General features: G+C 46.2%; 1 protein-coding gene across 1 annotated transcript in view; it reads right to left on the bottom strand.

Annotated features, from left to right (window-relative positions):
- Positions 1–20,275, bottom strand: part of SLC35F4 (solute carrier family 35 member F4) — a 95,072-nt gene that overhangs the window by 45,804 nt on the left and 28,993 nt on the right. The window contains exon 2 of the mRNA XM_085877439.1: positions 10,772–11,075. Coding sequence (XP_085733565.1) covers positions 10,772–11,075 — 304 coding nt within the window. The remainder of the gene's footprint in view (positions 1–10,771; positions 11,076–20,275) is intronic.

A 20,275-nucleotide genomic window follows, 5' to 3' on the forward strand; every position in this document is an offset into this window, starting at 1 on the left:
GTTGTGGGTATCTTACCCTCCACCTTATTTTGCAGTTTGAGCTAAAGAGCTTCCACCAATTTATCTTCCACCTGAGTTTGCTACCGATCTCCTATGGTCTGGAGCCACATCAAAGCGAGAGGCAGGACTTCCGGTCTCTTGCTTCTTATGAGTAATGCAACAATGTTACAGCATTGATTGAGACGACTCCATGAGTTCACATTTCATCATCATGTACTTATACACGACCGATATACCAACTTGACAGCATAGGTAGTTTTGCTTGGAGTCAGAGGCAGGAACTAATGTTGAGGCACTGCCATGAGCATTAACTGTACACAAAATCTGAAATTCATGTTTGGTTTAATGAATACATGTGGATTCCTTCACTTAACACTTAATTGGTTTTTTTCTTAAATAAATATCTTGAAACGAAAATATTAATGTTTTTTTGGTCTCCTTGCACCAAAAAGGACAACAAAAGGACACTTGATTGGTGCCGCCCATAAATAAAACGGGTGATGTGAATATGTCATATACCGTGTGATCCACAACGTCATCTGCAGGACACCCCGTCCAATGAGGGTGGAGATCGCCTCAGATGGCGATTCTCACCCCGGAGGAAAAAGGAATATAAAGGAACGCCAGGCTGGGAGCGTTGGTCGTGGTCGTCGTGGTGGTCATCATCGTCGTCTTGGGGGTCGTGGGTCTTGATGCTGGCTGGTTCGTCTGGTCCTGGGTCATCGTCGTCTCTGATCTTCTCCTTGGTCTTGGTCGATTGGTGCGTGGCCGGTTGGAGAGCGTGGTACCTGGTGCTTGGAACTGCATCGTGTTGCGTGATCGAGTCCCGCAGGGCCGGATCGTCGAAGACCACACGAGGTGGACAGGTCCAAGCACAGGCTCTGGTCTCCAGCTCACCTTCCCTCGAGCTGGAAGTGTCTTCAATAAAGACCCGACGGGGTCCATTTCTGTGTGTGTGTGTGTGTGTGTGTGTGTGTGTGTGTGTGTGTGTGTGTGTGTGTGTGTGTGTGTGTGTGTGTGTGTGTCTGTGTGTGGGCCCGTCTTGAAGTAGCGACTGTATAAGTGCTTGTGTGTAAACTTGCATTTCTTACAGTCGTGATAGCTCTGCTCTTTGTGTGCTTGCTTTCCCCCTATTGTAAAATAAGTACCCCTATTGTTGAATGTACCAGCTCGTTTCTGTGTTTCTATCATGAGTTTGCCGCGCTGCGAAAGGGAACTAGGAGGCCTCATTGCTGCCGAAATCGTGCAATTGGCCCGGCAGGATTCTGGTACTCTCCGCTCGGGGTACGGCTCGGTAACAGCCCGGATCGTGCAGATCCTGCCAAGGGAGAATTTCCCCGGTAGTTTGGATGACGTGGGTATTTCGGTAAATTGAAATTGGCAATCGACCCTATCCCACGCGGTCGACCTATTGGCGATCTTTGGTCCGATAAGGGACCCGTCGGCTCCTGAGTTATCCGGGGTGACGACCAATAAATTCCGAGTGTTCGGTGGAGCCGACTCTACTGCTCCACCTAGCGGTCGTGCTCACCACCGAAACTCAGCCCCACAGCATTACAGGGGGGGGGGGGGAGAAACTAATTTCCAGTGTTGTTATGTCATGCTAATTAATCAATAAATGACAACTTTATTCCAGGCACCTTTTATTTAAAGATGCAACTATGAAATTATACATGTATTCAAGACATTAATGGTAAAAGCAAATCACTTGATTTAGATTACATCATCGCTATTTTCACAGACACTTAATCTCATTTGCAAATTAAGGCAATTGAACATATTTTAAAAACGATTACATTGCTCCAAGTGATTAGTCCGTGACGTCATTGCGGGGATTCCACCACTTCCTTGTCGGTCGAGGCACGTCACAGCAGTGATTGTGAATCACCCTTTAGCATTAGCCCCACCCTTTTTCCGAAGGATGGGCTCCTTCTTCCTCCTATCATAAAATCATAAACACTCCACCACAAAGGGTTTTTCTATCCTGAGAAGCTCGGCGCACTGCCAGAAGGAGCCGAGAGCCGGAGCCGAGACCCATGTACAGCATAATAATTTGCGCAACCTTGAGGAACCACGGTTCGGCTGGAAGTTGCAAATTAGTGGTTTTGCTGATGGGCCCTGGAATCTGAACATCACGTAACTGCTGGGCCCTGGAATCTGAATATGTCATAAACTTCCGAATATCTCGGTTTTCTATAGGTTTTCTTGTCGTATAGGTTTTCTATTCTCATTACTTTTCCGAAACCTTGTGAATTCTTGGCTCTTTTCATTGGCTCACCTTGGTATTTATGAAAATGAGGAGTGGTCACACTGCGGGGGACACAAAGAGTAGCTGATGTACGTCCTGGGATCGCACACGTCACTCATCCTGCGTACTGTCAAAACCTCTGTGAGGGTGATAGAGGGTATTACAGCATATCCAGGGATCATATTTTGCATTCGGGAATTACGTAGCGAGGATGAGGTTGTACAAGCATTCCTCGTCTCCCACGTGATGACCAATGTTCAGGACTTTGCCACACACAAAACAACAACCTCGATCACATGACATGCCTCGTTGAATGGCGCACACTCCCAGCTTCCTGGCACGTAGGACATTTCGCATCTGTTGTCCTGCCTTTGCCTCCCCCGGTTAACCGGCGAGACAAAGGCAGGCCGTAACTGTGGCATCGTCGAACACGTAACAGGCATGAGAGCATCGTGTGTGACGATTTCTCGAGCACACAAAGTGCACGAACCTCATGATACCCATGCGACCACCCGTCACTCATCCTTACAATCATGCCCCTTTCACATCCACGCCAATGCTTCCATCCAGCACTCATCACTATTAAATCACACTCTCACCGTAACACTCGAATCGGTGACTCACCCCTCGCGTCCTCCACGCATTCGTGTACACGTGCATTATTTGTGCAAGTTTCTGTCATTTTGCCCCTGCAGCTGCCGGTGTTACTGTGGTCGCAAATCCTTGCAACCACGCCCCTCCACTATTAATCATGTCCCCAGCATAATAACCACGCCCCTCCACTATTAATCATGTCCCCAGCATAATAACCACGCCCCTCCACTATTAATCATGTCCCCAGCATAATAACCACGCCCCTCCACTATTAATCATGTCCCCAACCATAATAACCACGCCCCTCCACTATTAATCATGTCCCCAGCATAATAACCACGCCCCTCCAGTATTAATCATGCCCCCAGCATAATAACCACGCCCCTCCACTGTTAATCATGTCCCCAGCATAATAACCACGCCCCTCCACTATTAATCATGCCCCCAGCATAATAACCACGCCCCTCCACTGTTAATCATGTCCCCAGCATAATAACCACGCCCCTCCACTATTAATCATGTCCCCAGCATAATAACCACACCCCTCCACTATTAATCATGTCCCCAGCATAATAACCACGCCCCTCCACTATTAATCATGTCCCCAGCATAATAACCACGCCCCTGCACTATTAATCATGTCCCCAGCATAATAACCACGCCCTCCACTATTAATCATGTCCCCAACCATAATAACCATGCCCCTCCACTATTAATCATGTCCCCAGCATAATAACCACGCCCCTCCACTCTTAATCATGTCCCCAGCATAATAACCACGCCCCTCCACTATTAATCATGCCCCCAGCATAATAACCACGCCCCTCCACTGTTAATCATGTCCCCAGCATAATAACCACGCCCCTCCACTATTAATCATGCCCCCAGCATAATAACCACGCCCCTCCACTGTTAATCCTGCCCCCAGCATAATAACCATGCCCCTCCACTATTAATCCTGCCCCCAGCATAATAACCACGCCCCTCCACTATTAATCATGCCCCCAGCATAATAACCACGCCCCTCCACTCTTAATCATGTCCCCAGCATAATAACCACGCCCCTCCACTCTTAATCATGTCCCCAGCATAATAACCACGCCCCTCCACTCTTAATCATGTCCCCAGCATAATAACCACGCCCCTCCACTCTTAATCATGTCCCCAGCATAATAACCACGCCCCTCCAGTATTAATCATGTCCCCAGCATAATAACCACGCCCCTCCACTATTAATCATGCCCCCAGCAAAATAACCACGCCCCTCCACTCTTAATCATGTCCCCAGCATAATAACCACGCCCCTCCACTCTTAATCATGTCCCCAGCATAATAACCACGCCCCTCCACTATTAATCATGCCCCCAGCAAAATAACCACGCCCCTCCACTCTTAATCATGCCCCCAGCATAATAACCACGCCCCTCCACTCTTAATCATGTCCCCAGCATAATAACCACGCCCCTCCACTCTTAATCATGTCCCCAGCATAATAACCATGCCCCTCCAGTATTAATCATGTCCCCAGCATAATAACCACACCCCTCCACTATTAATCATGCCCCAAGCATAATAACCACGCCCCTCCACTCTTAATCATGTCCCCAGCATAATAACCACGCCCCTCCACTCTTAATCATGTCCCCAGCATAATAACCACGCCCCTCCACTCTTAATCATGTCCCCAGCATAATAACCACGCCCTCCACTCTTAATCATGCCCCAAGCATAATAACCACGCCCCTCCACTCTTAATCATGCCCCCAGCATAATAACCACACCCCCATGTGTTTTCAGGTGTCCCTGTCACATGCATCTTTTCTAGATGGTACACTGTACCACCTTTACTTTTTCAAATATATTTCGTAGGAACTGAAAAATAACAATACAAATAGCATCTCAAAATTAAGGTATGAAATAGGGAGAGGGGGTGGTTTCATCGAGCGTGACGTAATATTTTAGGGCGTGACTGTTGAAACGTTACGGAGCGTTACAGGGGGTAGGGGATGTCAGATTTGGACTAAAAAATGCATGACGTAATTTTTGAATGGTTCCAAAGCATGATAACCTAATGGTAAGTATCGTTATTGTTTTTTCCAGCTTCCAGAACAAAAACATCCGTAAATAACCTTGAATATAAACAAATTAATATGAACATTCACAAGTTGAAAGCAGAGAGTCGTACAAAGGACAAGGAAAAGGAAACTGAGAATTACCAAGGTGTGACTTCAGATTGGCCACGAAGGACTGGGACATCCAAAAAAGGAAAACACAAAAGGGAATGGAAATTGTTTTACCACGAAATGTAGACGAGCGACAACAAAAGCTTTTGCACATCAGACCCCTGGGGGTGTCAGGTTAGGTCAAATCAAATCTATGAGTTGCTACAGGTTCCATGTAAACCTGCACTAACCTGTTTCATGGTCAGGTTGTCGGTGACTAAACCGTCTCCCCCACCAGGTTTACCGAGTGAGGGGGGTGTATGATATGGACACCCAGCAGGATTAAAACCAAAACCTGTCAAAGGGTGGAGGAGCTGCTTGTGAGCCAACGGTCATCCATATCTCATGCACAACTGTGTCTGCGGATATCCTCCTGCAGTTGGGTTACTTTTTTCTGATGAGATTGGTGGCAGGATTTGCACTCTGGCCACCGTAAAATCCTCCATTCCGCAAAATGTGTGAAAAGCACAAAGAAATCTGAAAACCCACTCCGTGGGAGCACCTCCTGTGCAGCTGCCCTCTGCAGGGTAGCTCACCGGATAACGGGATTGGGGCAAAGCCTTCAGGACCCCCACTCTTTGTTGATAGGAGTAAAACCACGGGATAAACTTTCTGGGTCAGATTGTGGTAGTGTGTGTCGGGGTGGTGCCAAGGCGTCGTCCACCAGACGGCGGTCCCCTTGGGTTAACCTGAAACAGTCCCTTCGGGTGGGTGCCTGGAATGTCCTATCCCGAAGAGATGATGATCACCAGTCTCTGTTATCATCTGAGGTCAAGAGTTTGGACATCGGGATTGCAGCTCTCTCTGAGGATCGGAGACCGGATTGCGGCGAGATCATGGTGGGTGATAACACCTACTATTGGTCTGGTCACTCCGATTGTTACCATGCCCAAGGAGTTGCTGTAGCTGTGTCCAATAACCTGACTCCAATGATAATTGAGGTAACACCGGTTAAAGATCGTATTATGAGACAAAGGATTCACCACTCCTTGGGTGTCATTTCCCTGGTCTCTATAGATGCTCCAATTGATGCGAGTGATCTCACCATGAAGGATGCATTTTATGCTATGCTCGAGTCTGTGGTTGATCATTGCCCCAGACGAAATAATCTTCTAGTCTTGGGAGATTTCAATGCATTCACTGGAACTGATAGGGTTGGTTATGAGACATGTGTTGATCCCCATGGGTCTGCAACTGTGAACCAGAATAACACTAAGCTCCTTGACTTTGCAAAAAGTCATAGACTTAGTGTGGCTGGTTCATGGTTTCAGCACCCACAGGATCATTGCTTAACATGGTATTCCAACGCTGGTGGTGTGGGAAAGGCAGTTGACCATGTGCTCGTTGATGGTCACTAGAAGATGATACAGAACTGCAGGATCGACTGGAGGCTCAGTTCCTCAATACTGACTACAGTCTTGTTGTAGCAACTCTGAAGTTGCAGCTTAACTCCGGGAGAATGGTACCTTCTCAGCCTCGACTCGATGTTGGCAAGTTCAAGGATGAGAGGGTTGCTGAGGAGTTTGCGAACAGGTTGAGTGTGGATTTGGTGAGTCTGGGTGCTTTGGGGAATCCTGAGGAGTTGTGGAGTGGCTTCAAGACCACCATCCTTGATGTTGCTGGTGGATGTTTTGGAACCCACCCAAGGGTGAAGAAGAAGTTTTTTTCTCTCAAGGGACACTGGATACCATTGACCAGAGTTGCAGAGCCAGGCTGAATGGCAGAGCTGAGCTGTTCAGGGAGCTGAGGCGTAAAACTGTATGTGCGCTAAGCGTGGACAAGGAGGCCTATGTGCGAGGAATCTGTGAGGGGGTAGAGCATCACCTGTGGTCAAGTGATTCTCGTCCTGCTTACAGGGGATTCACGCATTGCATTCCTCCAAACCCATCCCTCGGTGTACTGCAGTTCGAGCGGAGGGTGGTAGGCTCTTGACAGAGGAATCCGAAGTGAAGGCCCACTCGGTAAGTTGCTTTGATCGGTTGTACCAGGCTGATCCACCAGCTGTCAAGTTGGATGCCAAGGGCACTACTATCCCTATTGCTGACCCTCCAATCAACTGTGGTTCACCTTCATTTGTGGAAACACAGGCTGCGGTGAACCAAATTAAATGGGGTAAAGCTCCTGGGATATGTGGCATCAATGCTGAACTTCTCAAGGAAGGTGGAAATGCTGTACTTGTGTGTTACTGCATGCAGTTCTGTGCTCTGCCTGGAACACAGGCATCATCCCCAACTGACTGGAAGAGGGGCCTTGTTGTCTCTCTCTGGAAAGGGAACGGTGATCGCCAGGACTGCAACAACTACCGAGGAGTGACGCTGCTCTCAGTGCCGGGCAAGGTCTTTGCTCGGATAATTCTCGATAGGGTTCACCACCATCTGCTTGAGCACCAGCGTCCAGGGCAGTCAGGCTTTACACCAAAGAGGTCAACGATTGACCATATCCTTGCTCTTTGGGTCCTCACCGAACGCAGATGAGAGTTTCGGCAGGGGCTCCTTGCAGCCTATGTTGATCTCTGCAATGCGTTTGATTCAGTGAATCGCGATGCCCTCTGGAGGATGCTTGGTCTTCGTGGGGTGCCACCAAATCTGATCAATCTGATGTCTGAACTATACTCTGGGACTGAGAGTGCTGTGAGAGGTGGTGATGCCATCTCTGATTTATTTCCAATCGTTACTGGAGTTCGTCAGGGGTGTGTAGTGGCCCCCACACTTTTCAGCGTTTGTATGGACTGCTTTCTGGGGAGGATGTCAGAGAGATCAAGCTGCACTGCACCGTTTGGGAATCTCAACATCTCTGACGTTGTTTTCACAGATGATGCAGTCTATTTTGCGGAGACTCTAGATATCCTTTTGGGGGGCCCTCGAGGTGCTGAATGAGGAGTGGGAGCCATTGGGATTAGGGGTTTCCTGGGTCAAAACTAAGATCCAGGCTTTCAATGACATCTTGGATGCTGCTATCTTGTCTGTATCTGTTTGCGTCGAGGATGTTGAGGTCACGGAGATATTCACTTACCTTGGCAGTGATATTCATGTCTCTGCTGGCTGTGAGTCAGAGGTCAATAGACGTCTGGGTCTGGCCTGGGGAGTCATGGATTCACTGGATCATGGGGTGTGGCGCTGCCGGTACCTGTGCGGGAAGATGAAAGTCCGAGTCTTTAGATCCTTCGTGCTTCCAGTTTTGCTTTATGGATGTGAGACTTTGACTTCTTCCAGGGATCTGAGACGGCGACTTAATTCCTTTGGTACCAGGTCTCTTCGGAGAATCCTTGGCTATCGCTGGTCAGACTTTGTGTCGAAGGAGCGGTTGCTGGGAGAGACTCAAATGAGATTTGTTACCTGCATAGTCTGTGAGCATCAGCTGTGGCTGTTCGGACATGTGTCTCGTCTTCCTGATGCTGATCCTGCTCACCAGATTCTCTCAGTGAGAGGGCCGCTGGAGTGGAGGAGGGCAATGAGTTGATCACGTGCCTCGTGGTTGCTGCACGTTAATCAGCATCTCAAGAAATACCACTAAACTCCACATTTACCACATTCTCGCTCTCTGATTTACTACTTTTCCAGTTGTTATTTCTTACCAAGTCATTCTTCGACGTTGTCCTGATTGTTTCGAAAGCCAGGTATTTTATGACCTTGGGTTCATACATATATGGTAAGACAGCACCTTTTAAGTCGTGATTTTGACTCTCGTTATAATCTGAGGATCCTTGATCAGAAAATTATTTGTCAAATTCACTTACTAACGTGTCTAAAGCGAGTTGTGAGGCCATTATCCTTTGTGTGCTGAGACAATCGTACTGGCGATGACGTCACACAGATGATGCAATGGCCATGGTGGTTTTCTATAATTTTTAGGGGGTGGTACCCACCTGGTTGTGTTTTTTAATGTTAACACCTCAAAAAATTATTACAATAAAAAAACACATTCAGTTCTTTGTTTAATACTTAAAAATCAATATCATCACATCAAAAAAATTTTTTTTGGGTCTTTGTGGGGTGCCACCAAATCTGATCAATCTGATATCTGAACTATACTCTGGTACTGAGAGTGCTGTGAGATGTGGTGATGCCATCTTTGACTTATTTCCAATTGTTACTTGAGTTGTCAGGGGTGTGTACTGGTCCCCACACTTTTCAGCATTTGTATGGACTGGATTCTGGGGAGGATGTCGGAGAGATCAAGCTGCACTGCATCGTTTGGGAATCTCAAGATCTCTGACGTTGTATTCGCAGATGATGCCGTCATCTTTGCGGAGACACTAGATGTCCTTTTGGGAGGCATCTGTGGACCTTCCAAGAGCCTGAGCTAATTAAATAAATGATTATGTTTGTTTCATTAATACTAACGGCTGTGCCAAACACGATGAAATTTTACAGCATTAGTTTAAAAATAAATGTTACCAGTTCGTTTGTGAGACGGGTTGCCAGGTTCAACCGGGTGTGAAGGCCTCTGAGGCCTTAAAAAAATAAAATAAATGGAAGGACAGAAGAAATACTTCAAACAGCTTGTGTACACTTCAAAAAATTAATCAGAGATTAAAAAAAATTTTTTATTGGACATTACTATTTAGTCGTTACAGTTCATAAGTAATTGATGACAAAAGCAACTTGGTATCCCCAGTGGCAATGCCATAGTTCCATTTGGTTGACATTTCCCCTTGTCCGCCCGCTGAGCGTTCACACTGTTCAACGGGCTGAACAAACACCACGGCGCACAGCTGAACTGAATGGAAGGATGTAAAAAATGACAAATATTCAAGGGGGTGACTACCTGGAGAGGATTCACTCGATGTCTTTCCTCTTTTGCTGGAAGACTTTAGACAGAGTCAGTGAACTGTGGGCCTTTGCTGTTATGAGCATCGTGCTCCAGAGATTAGTCAGGGAGGCCAGAAGAAACAAACAATCAAATGAGTCAATTCCTGGAGAAATGTCATAGATGATTTGAGATTAACTTGCAGAAAGAAAATTATTCTGGAGCACAATTCCCTGAAGTTGCTTCTTTCAAGCAAATAATTCAATCATCGGCAGGAAGTGAAAGCTTTTACAGACAGCACACAGAACAAAAATATTGCTCTCCTTTTCCCATTTGTTAATTATTTCACACCTTTAACTGTGCTGTTTCAAACCTTTTAATTCTAGTCACCTTATAGGTGTTTATTTAACTTTTTTTAATTTTTAAAAAGTCTTCTTTGACAACAACAGTGATGTTTACCCTTTTTCATCTTCGTTTAATTAGAAAGGCATATCATAAGTTGATGTGTGCCATCATTTCTTGTCAATCCTCATCTCATCCTGGCTCCTGCTTGCATAACACACTTTGAAAGTTTCCTATGAGTACTGTTCTTCACTTCAAGCTTTCAGGATCACAACCAACTGGTACATTTTGGCACACCGAACGTCTATTTACGAGGTATTCTTTCTGTGCATTCTAGCCAGCAGGTGTTCTCTTGTTGGCTATACAACTCTTGCTATTTTAGCTTTACCATGACACTCAATGCATATATATGGCAAACACATCCAAAGGTAAAAACTGCACCCTGGATTGCTAATCCCCACCACCTGAAATAACTTAGAATGGATTGAATGCAACATGGCTGGTCAACAGAAACAGGGAAACCATACAGTCACTCAATGAACTGCGACCTCTACGGAAATATTTGATATATACATTTGTGTGTGGATATATATATATATGTGAGAATACAAATTACCTGAAAATTTTGAGAGGTGATTGCTTCTCAGGAGCAGTGACCAGGTGAACCAGGTAATAGAGGGGAAAAGCGGTAAGATTCCCACAGGTGGTGAACCAGGTGAGGAAAAAGGGTGTGTCCACTTGCTCGAAAGCAACACGTGCCAACTGGCTGGCAGCCACGAGGCAAGAAGTGGTGGCCAACAACGTGACTCCACCCCATGCAAAACGGCGCACCTGCTGGGACGTGCACTGCAGAGGAAGCTGCGCAGCTGTTCGTTCTCGTTGAACTGGCTCTCCGCAGGGAGTCCCTGGAGACTCATCTCCTAGTCACACAAAAAACAGCAATGCACTATATTTATACACAACTTGTGATTTTATGTTATTTCCCGTGGTGGAAATTGTTGTATAGGGGAGATGGCAATTACACAAGCCTTATCATATTATTATGAGAACGCAAAGGAAGGGTTATGTAGCTCTCCTACGTTGCACTGTGCACTCTCCCACTTTGAGTTAGATGCAGTGTCGACATATATAAATACATACATACATACATACATATACATATTTACATATACATACACATACATGCATAGGATTTGCTCGAATCAAGTGGCTCTGATGCACTGACAATGGAAATGACTCATCATACAGGGATTTATAATGATGGGTACTTCAGCTGTCAGTTATCAGAACTCTACAGATAAGATGGTCGAAAGTATCTGAATATATGCAACGACAGTGGTCAAGATCTTCCACAGCATCATGGCAGGTGAAAGCCTGTCTAGTAAGAGTATCACACATATAAGGCCATGTAAATTCCTCCATTTTGTTTACTTCATGTATCGAGGGCCCCACAAGACGGTAGGCTTTCAGATGCAAGGTTCCACAGCAATTTCATTGACAGATATGAAGAAGCTTGGGCACATTCAACTGCTCTGTATGTATCAAGCAAACCCTCTCTTCCCATTCCTTCATTTCTCACCTCCCATAAAACAGGCCATAACCACACCAGCTGCTGGATAAAACAGCTCTAAATACAGAGAAGCTATTTTATGGTCTGATGGAGCATGTGAAACACACACACACACACACACACACACACACACACCCACACACACACACACACACATACACACACACACACACACACACACACACACACACACACACACACACACTACTAGTGGGGATGTCTGGGGTACATTTTAAGTCCAAGCCTTTGACAAACAGGCAGACCTGGCTTGATGCCTGATGATTGACTGGAGATGGCAGGAATTTGGGATTTGTTCCTAATGCTGCTGATAACTCACCTACTCTTTGTGGAAGTCTCCATGTGATATCCACCAACTGATGCTAGTAGACAGGACACCCAGCTTCACATTCATCCAATGGACTGCACATTTTGTGATGCAACTTCCTTCCTGTGAAGCACCAATTACCAAACTCTTGGTGGCATAATGGTTGGAGTGTCTGCTCTGATTCTGGGAGTTCGGTGGTTCTCACCCTGGTCGAGTCGTACCAAGCTTTAAAATGGAACCTGCTGCTCCCTTGCTTGATGCCCGGCATTTGAAAGGAGAAAGCACAGATATTTAAAAGGACGAAACAGATAAGTTGGCAATGCTAGTGCAGGCTTTGATAGGCCGGATGGCCTCCTGCTTTGAATTTCATTCCAAGGGAACATTATATTACTGGAGGCGAGACAGACAGCAAGCTGTGTGTGCTGAGCTGAATGCTACCTTCTCTAATGCTGGAGCATATATTGTGTCAGCCTTGATGGCCTCTTATCATCCGTTTGTTGAATTACAAATCTCCACTGAGCTCCTGTGTTTTGTGCTCTAAATGCATTTAAATCAGTCTCTTCTTCTTGCCTTATTCTCTTGATTCTTTTGTTTTTGTATGCATTGTCGAGGCTCCTATGAGAGCTAACACACAACGCACAACAAGGGGGGTGGGCATAGGACAAGAGGGGCGGGAGAGGGAAGGCCAAAACAGTGGGGAACAGAGACATTGGGAGATCTGTGGAAGGGAGAGGGATGGGGTGGGGAACATGGGGTATCCAAGATGGACACTGCAGGGACTTTCAGGAAGGAAAGCAGGGAATTTGAAGGAGGTGGGGTTGGGGTAGATTAACGGGGGTAGAAAAGATCATGGTTTTGAATAGGGGAAGATTAGAGGTGGTGGTGAACAGCTGTTTTGAAGATATGGAGGGAAGAATGGGATTGAAGAGTGAGGGAGTTTATTCCAAAGGTGGGAAAAAAGAGGAATGAAAGAATGAAGGTGAGCAGTGATTCGTGATTTTGGTGGTTTTACCAGAAGGGGGTTGCTGGTGGACCTTGAGTGCCCTGCAGAAATATGGGGGGGGGGGGTGGGGACATATCCCAGACAGAGCAGGGGGGTGAAACCAGAGTGGAGATGGTAGAAGACAGTAAGACCACTGACCTGCCTGCGGTGAGAGAGTGAGAGACCCAAAGACTCAGCCTCATCATGGGAGAAGCCAATGATCCTAAATGCCTTGGTTTCCACAGCGTGAAGCCACCAAAGGTGAGAGGCAGGAGCACCAGCCCACAGGGAAGAGCAGTACTCCATCAGGCTGTGGCCAAAGGCTTTGTATGGGGTCAGGAGCTCAGGTGGGCCAAGGAATGACTTTGCACGATGGAGGATTCCCAGTCGGGGACTGGCTTTGGAGGCCAGGTTGGAAATGTGGCTTTCCCAGAAAAGAGCATGGCAGAAAGTGAGACCCAGAAGCTTGACTGAAAGGACAGCTTCCAGAGAATTGCTGAGAGAGTAGATGGGGAGGGGGAGGGGGAGAGGTTCCAAACCGTCCTTTCAGAGAGACATCGTGAAAGTGTGAAATTTGTCTGGATTTCTTCTTAATCGTGCTTCTTTTTGTTCATTTGTCTCAAAAAGTCATTCTTTGCACATTTGAAATGCAGCTTCTCACCACCGTATGCATAACTTATGGCTTTGCAGCCGCAGCAACATTTAGATTCTCATGGACTTAGCAACATTTAGGCTCCGCATTAGAAACTTATCGTGATGTCGCTAGATTTTGTGTTGCGTCGTTTCCACTCAAAATCACACCTTCTTCCAAACTGCTGAAGTCGGTTAATGTAATTGTCTGAATTGGTGAAAGACATGATGTTCAAATGAAACATTTTGCCGAGGCTTGAAGTGTCTGTTAAGTTTCACGATCGCCATGTTAAACTCCTTTCCCATATCGGTGAGAGTCTCAAAGATGATTTGTACCTCTGCACCAGAAATGTGCAGCAGGCCAACACGTTTTTGGTGACTTCTTGGTAATGTCCACAGTAGCCATGTTGTCCAAGCTCTGTTGAAATTTTCTCCAACGCCTTGCATTATTGTATTCGTCTCCAATGTCGAACAGTCGTGGAGTCGTTAAGTACAACTTGTGTGCCATTATGTATTCTCCTCCTCCCCAATATGATGTTCTTTCACAACAGGAAACCATTGATCCTTTCATACAGCCGTTCATCAAACTCCATACCACCATGGCACGTCAACCTGCCATTTGCCTTCTTCCCTTCTCTCTTTCATTCCTTCTCTGCCTTCATTTCTTCACATGATCTCCTTTACACCAGAACACCATACCCTTCTCCATCATGTTATTTTACCTGCGACATGTTGCAGGTCTGTCTACAAGAGCCCTGCATTGTGTTGCTGTTGCTGTTGTTGTGGTTCCTCTTGGGGGTCGATTTTTGAAATGTGGACCCATTGGTTGGACAGCTGCCGGATCACACCCAGATTGGTTGCTTGACTCCACCCACCATGGCACCCAAACAAAATGATATGGCCGCCATCTTGGTTTTCTGGTGGGCCTAACACATTAGGCTTGTTGGCCTGTGCTGATTAAACACTGCCCGGGGGTTTTTTTGTTTGTTTTGCGTCACAGATTGTGATCACAGTGCGGTCATTCTTGTTTAAATATATGTGCCTTAAGACTCAAACAACTCCCAAAATTCATAGTTAATCAAGATACGTTTAAAAATCATTCAAAGCATAAACATATCAGTTATTTGTATGGGGGTCATCTCCCAAATTCACAATTAAATCTAAAAATATGTAAGACGATCCTATGGGTATCGAGGAGGGCACCAAACCGGTCTTGGTCTCCATTACACCAGAACACAACAGGAAATTAACAAAATTCACATTGTTTATTACAAAGTAATAAACTAGATTCTAAACAGGGTCAGGATTAAGGTGCGAAAAAATGAAAATGACATCTTCTGTCATCAATCTGGCAAGCTGGGAGCAACAATTCACATTTATTTCCACATCTGATGCAACATAAATGCTATAATGGTGGTGTGGTGCTCAATTTGAAACTGTTTTTTCGATATATGTAGCTTTTTGATGCCAAGACTCCACAATAAATATTTGTATTGGTGGCAAAGCCAGTGACCAATTGCAAATTAATAGCAGTATTACTAATCTTTATATTTGAAAGTGTCCATCAATATTTTCAGGTCATTATTACAGTTAACATGGCATTCTTATGTCTGCAGATGTCTGGCGTCTACTCCATAATTAGTGTGTGGCATAGAGTGCATGTCAATTGTGCGATAAAAAAAAGTGATTGCATTTTCATTAAATTACTGAAAGCGAAACATTTAGCACCAGCACTGCTCTTGCATACCAGAAACTCATATACATTATGTTCTCCAACATAACAGTGAAATTTTGGATAAAACAGTCCATTTAGTGCAAATGGAATTGGGGAATATGGTCAACGTATATCCACTTGTGTTAAATTGGAGTGATTCTGATTATTTCAGTTCAGCTGTTCCTGTAAGTTTCCTCTGCTGGGTAGTGCATTTCACAGTAGACTTAACCATGAAAACAAAGGAGCTTTCAAAAGACTTCTGGGAGAAAGTTGTGGACAGGCTCAGATCAGGAGATGGGTATAAAAATATTTCAAAGGCCTCGAATATCTCTTGGAGACCAGTCAAAATAATCATTAAGAGGTGGAAGGCATATGGTACCACCACAACCTTGCCTAGATCAGGCCATCCCTCCAAACTGGATAACCAATCAGGAATGTGACTGATGAGAGAGGCCACCAAAGTGTCAAATGGCAACTTTGAAACCGCTTCATGCCTTTATGGTAAAGACTGGTCACTGTCTGCATGTGACAACAATATCCGAAGCACTCACAAGTCTTCCCTGCATGGTAGGGTGGCAAGAAGGAAGCCATTACTCAAAAAAGCCCACCTTGAGTCCTGTTTGAGATATGTAAAAAAAAAAAAACACTCCAGAGATTCTGTAGCCATGTGGCAAAAGGTTTTGTGGTTTTATGAAACCAAGATGGCACTTTTTGGTCGAAATGCAAGATGTACGTTTGGCGAAAACCCAAAACAGCACATCACCCAAAGCACACGATCCTTAATGTGAAACATGGTCATGGCAGAATCATGTTATGGGAATGTTTCTCATTAGCAAGGACTGGGGCACTTGACAGGAGAGAAGGGAAAATGGATGGAGCAAAATACAGAAAAATGGAGCAAAATATGGATGTAGCAAAATACTGCCTTCTGCAGGAAAGCTAAAATTGGGATAGCAGTTCACCTTTCAGCATGACAAGGAGGCGAAGTACACAGCCAAAGCTACACTGGAGTGGCGAAGGATCAAAAAGATAAACGTCCTTGAGTAGCCCAGTCAGAGTCCTGACCTAAATCCAATCGAAAATCTGTCGCATGACTTGAACATTGCTGTCCATCAACGTACCCCACACAACTTGACTGAGCTTGAATAGTTTTGTACAGAAGGTCAGGTAGGTATGGGAGAATGTGCCAGACAGCGTATAGCTGCGTCCACTTTCAGCCGGTACTCCAGGGGCCTCTGTCTGGCCACCCCTCAGGGAGATACCTGGCTCATCCACATCTCCTTGAGATGATCAAACTGTTGTAACCACGAGGCACATGGTCAGCACTTTGGCCTCCTCCACTCATGAGTCTCACTCACTGAGAGAATCTGGTGAGCAGGATCAGCATCAGGAAAACGAGCCACATGTCCATACAGCTGCAGCTGACACTCATGGACTATGCAGGTAACAAATCCATTTTGAGTATCTCTCAGCAACCGCTCGTTGGACAGAAAGTCCACTCAGTGATAGCCAAGGATTCTCCGAAGAGAGCTGGTACCAAAGGAATAAAGTCGCCATATCAGATCCCTGGAAGAAGTGGAAGTCTCACATCTGTAGAGAAAGACTGGAAGCACTAAGGACCTGAAGACTCGGACTTTCGTCTTCCCGCACAGGTACCGGCAGCGCCACACCCCATGATCCAGTGAATTTAAGGCTCCCCAGGCCTGAACCAGATGTCTATTGACCTCTGACTCACAGCCAGAAGTTATGAATTTCACTGCCAAGGGAAGGGAATCTCTCCATGACCTCAACATCCTCACCACAAACAGGTACAGACAAGATAACAGCATCCAAGATGTCATTGAAAGCCTGGATCTTAGTTTTGACCCAGGGAAACCCGTAATTCCAGTGGCTCCGACTCCTCATTCAGCACCTCGAGGGCCCCCAAAAGCACATCCAGGGTCTCCACAAAGATGACTGTATCATCTGCAAAATCAAAGTCAATCAAGGTCAGATATCTTGATATTCCCAAAGGATGCACCGCAGCTTGATCTCTCTGACATCCTTCCCAGAATCCAGTCCATACAAGCAAAGAAAAGTGTGGGGGCCAGTGCACCCCTGACAAACTCCAGTAACAAATGGAAATCAGAGATGGTATCACCACATCTCACAGCACTCTCCGTGCCAGAGTATAGTTCAGACATCACATTGATCAGTTTTGGGGCACCCATGAAGAATAAGAATCCTCCAAAGAGCATCCCGATTCACTGAATGTAACACTTTGCAAAGATCAACAAAGGCTGCAAGCAGCCCCTGCTGAAACTCTCACCTGCATTCTGTAAGGACCCGAAGGGCAAGTATACGGTCAATCGTAGATCTATTTGGTGTAAAGCCTGAGTGCTCTGGGCACTGGTGCTCAAGCAGATGCTGTCGAACCCTTGCAAGATTAATCTGAGCCAAGACATTGCCCGGCACTGAGAGCAGTGTCACCCCTCGGTAATTGTTGCAGTCCTGGAGATCACCCTTCCCTTTCCAGAGAGGAACAACAAGGCCACTCTTACAGTCAGTTGGGGTGATGCCTGTGTTTCGAGCAGAGCACAGAACCATGCAATGACATGAGCACAGCATTTCCACCAGCATTGAGAAGTTCAGCATGGATGCCACAGATCCCAGGAGCTTTACCCCATTTCAAGCGGTTCACCACAGCCTGTTTCCATAAACGAAGGTGGACCACAGTTGATCAGAGGGTCAACAATTGAGATTCAAACCCCCCTGACATCCAACTCAACAGCTGGTGGATCAGCCTGGTACAGCCTCTCAAAGTAACTGACCCAGCGGGACTTCACTTCGGACTCCTCTGTCTAGAGCCTACCACCTCCGCTCTAATGATAGAACACCGAGGGACGGGCTTGGAGGAACACAATGGGCAGATTCCCCTGAAAGCAGGACAAGAATTTATTGGCCACAGGTGATACTCTACCCCCTCATAGATTCCTCGCACAAAGGCCTCTTTGTCCACCCACAGCACATGCACAGTTTTATGCCTCAACCCCTGAACAGTTCAGTTCTGCCATTAAGAATGGCGTGCAACTCTGGTCAATGGTATCCAGTGTCTTTTGAGAGACAAAATTATTCTTCGCCCTTCGGTGAGTTCCAAGACATCCACCGGCAACATCAAGGATGGTGGTCTTGAAGGTACTCCACAATTCTTCAGGACTTCCCAAAGCACCCAGACCCCCCAAATCCCCACTCAATCTGTTCGTAAACTCCTCAGCTACTCTCTAATCCTTGAGCTTGCCAACGTCCTGCTTAGACTGTGATGGTACCATTCTCCTAGATTTAAGCTGCTACTTCAGAGTTGTTATCACAAGCCTGTGGTCGGTATTCAGGAACTGAGCACTCCGGTAGACCCTGCAGTTCTGAATCACCCTCTAGTGACCACCAATGAGCACATGGTCAACCTCCTTTGCTACACCCCAGCATTGGAATACCAAGTCCAGCGATGAGCCTGTGGGTGCTGAAACCACGAACCGGCGACCCTAAGTCCTTGATTTCTTGCAAAATGAAGGAACTTAGTGCTATCCTGGTTCACAGTTCCAGACCCTTGGGAACAAAACCATGTCTCATAACCATCCCTATCAGTTCCAGTTAATGCATTGAAATCCTCCAAGAGAAGAACAGTATCTTGCCTGAGGCATTGATCAATCACATCCTCGAGCATGGCATAGTATGTGTCCTTCATGGTGAGATCACTCGTCTCAGTCGGAGCATGTGAAGAGACCATGGAAATGATACCCAAAGAGTGACGAATCGTTCGTCTCATAAGATGCTCATTGACCGGTGTTACCTAAATTATCATTGGAGTCAGCTTATTGGACACAGCTGCAGCAACTCCTTGGGCATGGTGAACATCAGAGCGACCAGACCAAGAGTAGGTGTAATCACCTGCCATTATCTCGCCACTATCTGGTCTCCAAACCTCAGAGAGTGCTGCAATACCGATGTCGAAACGTTTGAGCTCAGATAATAACAGACAAGTGATCATCCTCTATGAGGGATAGGACATTCCAGGGATCCACCTGAAGTGATCCACCTCCAGTGACCATCAATGAGCACATGGTCAACCTCTTTTGCTACACCTCCAGCATTGGAATACCAAGTCCAGCGATGAGCCTGTGGGTGCTGAAACCACGAACCGGCTACCCTAAGTGCATGATTTCTTCTCAGTCTGTTCTCCCTAAGCGTCAGGTTAACACAAGGAGACCACCGTCTGGTGGATGACACCTCAGCCCCACCCTGACACACACGACCGCAATCTGTACTGGGATGGTTACCCTGTGGTTTTCTTCCTATTATCAAATTGTGGGGGTCTCGAAGGCATTGCCCCAATCCCGTTATCCGGTGAACTGCCCTGCCAAGGGCCGCTGCACATGAGGTACTCCCACGGAGTAGGTTTTCAGATTTCTTTGCGTTTCTGTTGTGTTTTGTAGCATGAAGTGTTTTGCCATGGCCGGAGTGCAAATCTTACAACCAACCTCCTAAAAAAAGGGAACCCAACTGCAGGAGAACATCCGCAGACACAGTTGGACACTAGAAATGGATGGCAATTGTCTCACAAGAAGCTCCTGTGCCCTTTGACAGGTTTTGTTTTTAATCCTGCTGGGTGTCCATGTCAAAACACCCTCCTCACCAGGAAACTTTATGGGGGAGACGGTTTAGTCGCCGACAACCTGACCATGAAACAGGTTAGTACAGGTTTAGATGGTGCCTGTAGCAAATTACAGATCTAATCTTGCCTGACGTGACACCGAATGGGCAAAAATATGTGCTGAAAAATGTGCAAATATTGCCCAATCAAGGTGTGCAAAGTTGGTGGAGACCTATTCCAACAGACTCACAGCTGTCGTTGTTGTAAAATGT

Source organism: Eptatretus burgeri, chromosome 4, assembly GCF_056783735.1.
Source record: "Eptatretus burgeri isolate ZD-2024b chromosome 4, Ebu_testis_v1, whole genome shotgun sequence".
NCBI lineage: Eukaryota > Metazoa > Chordata > Myxini > Myxiniformes > Myxinidae > Eptatretus > Eptatretus burgeri.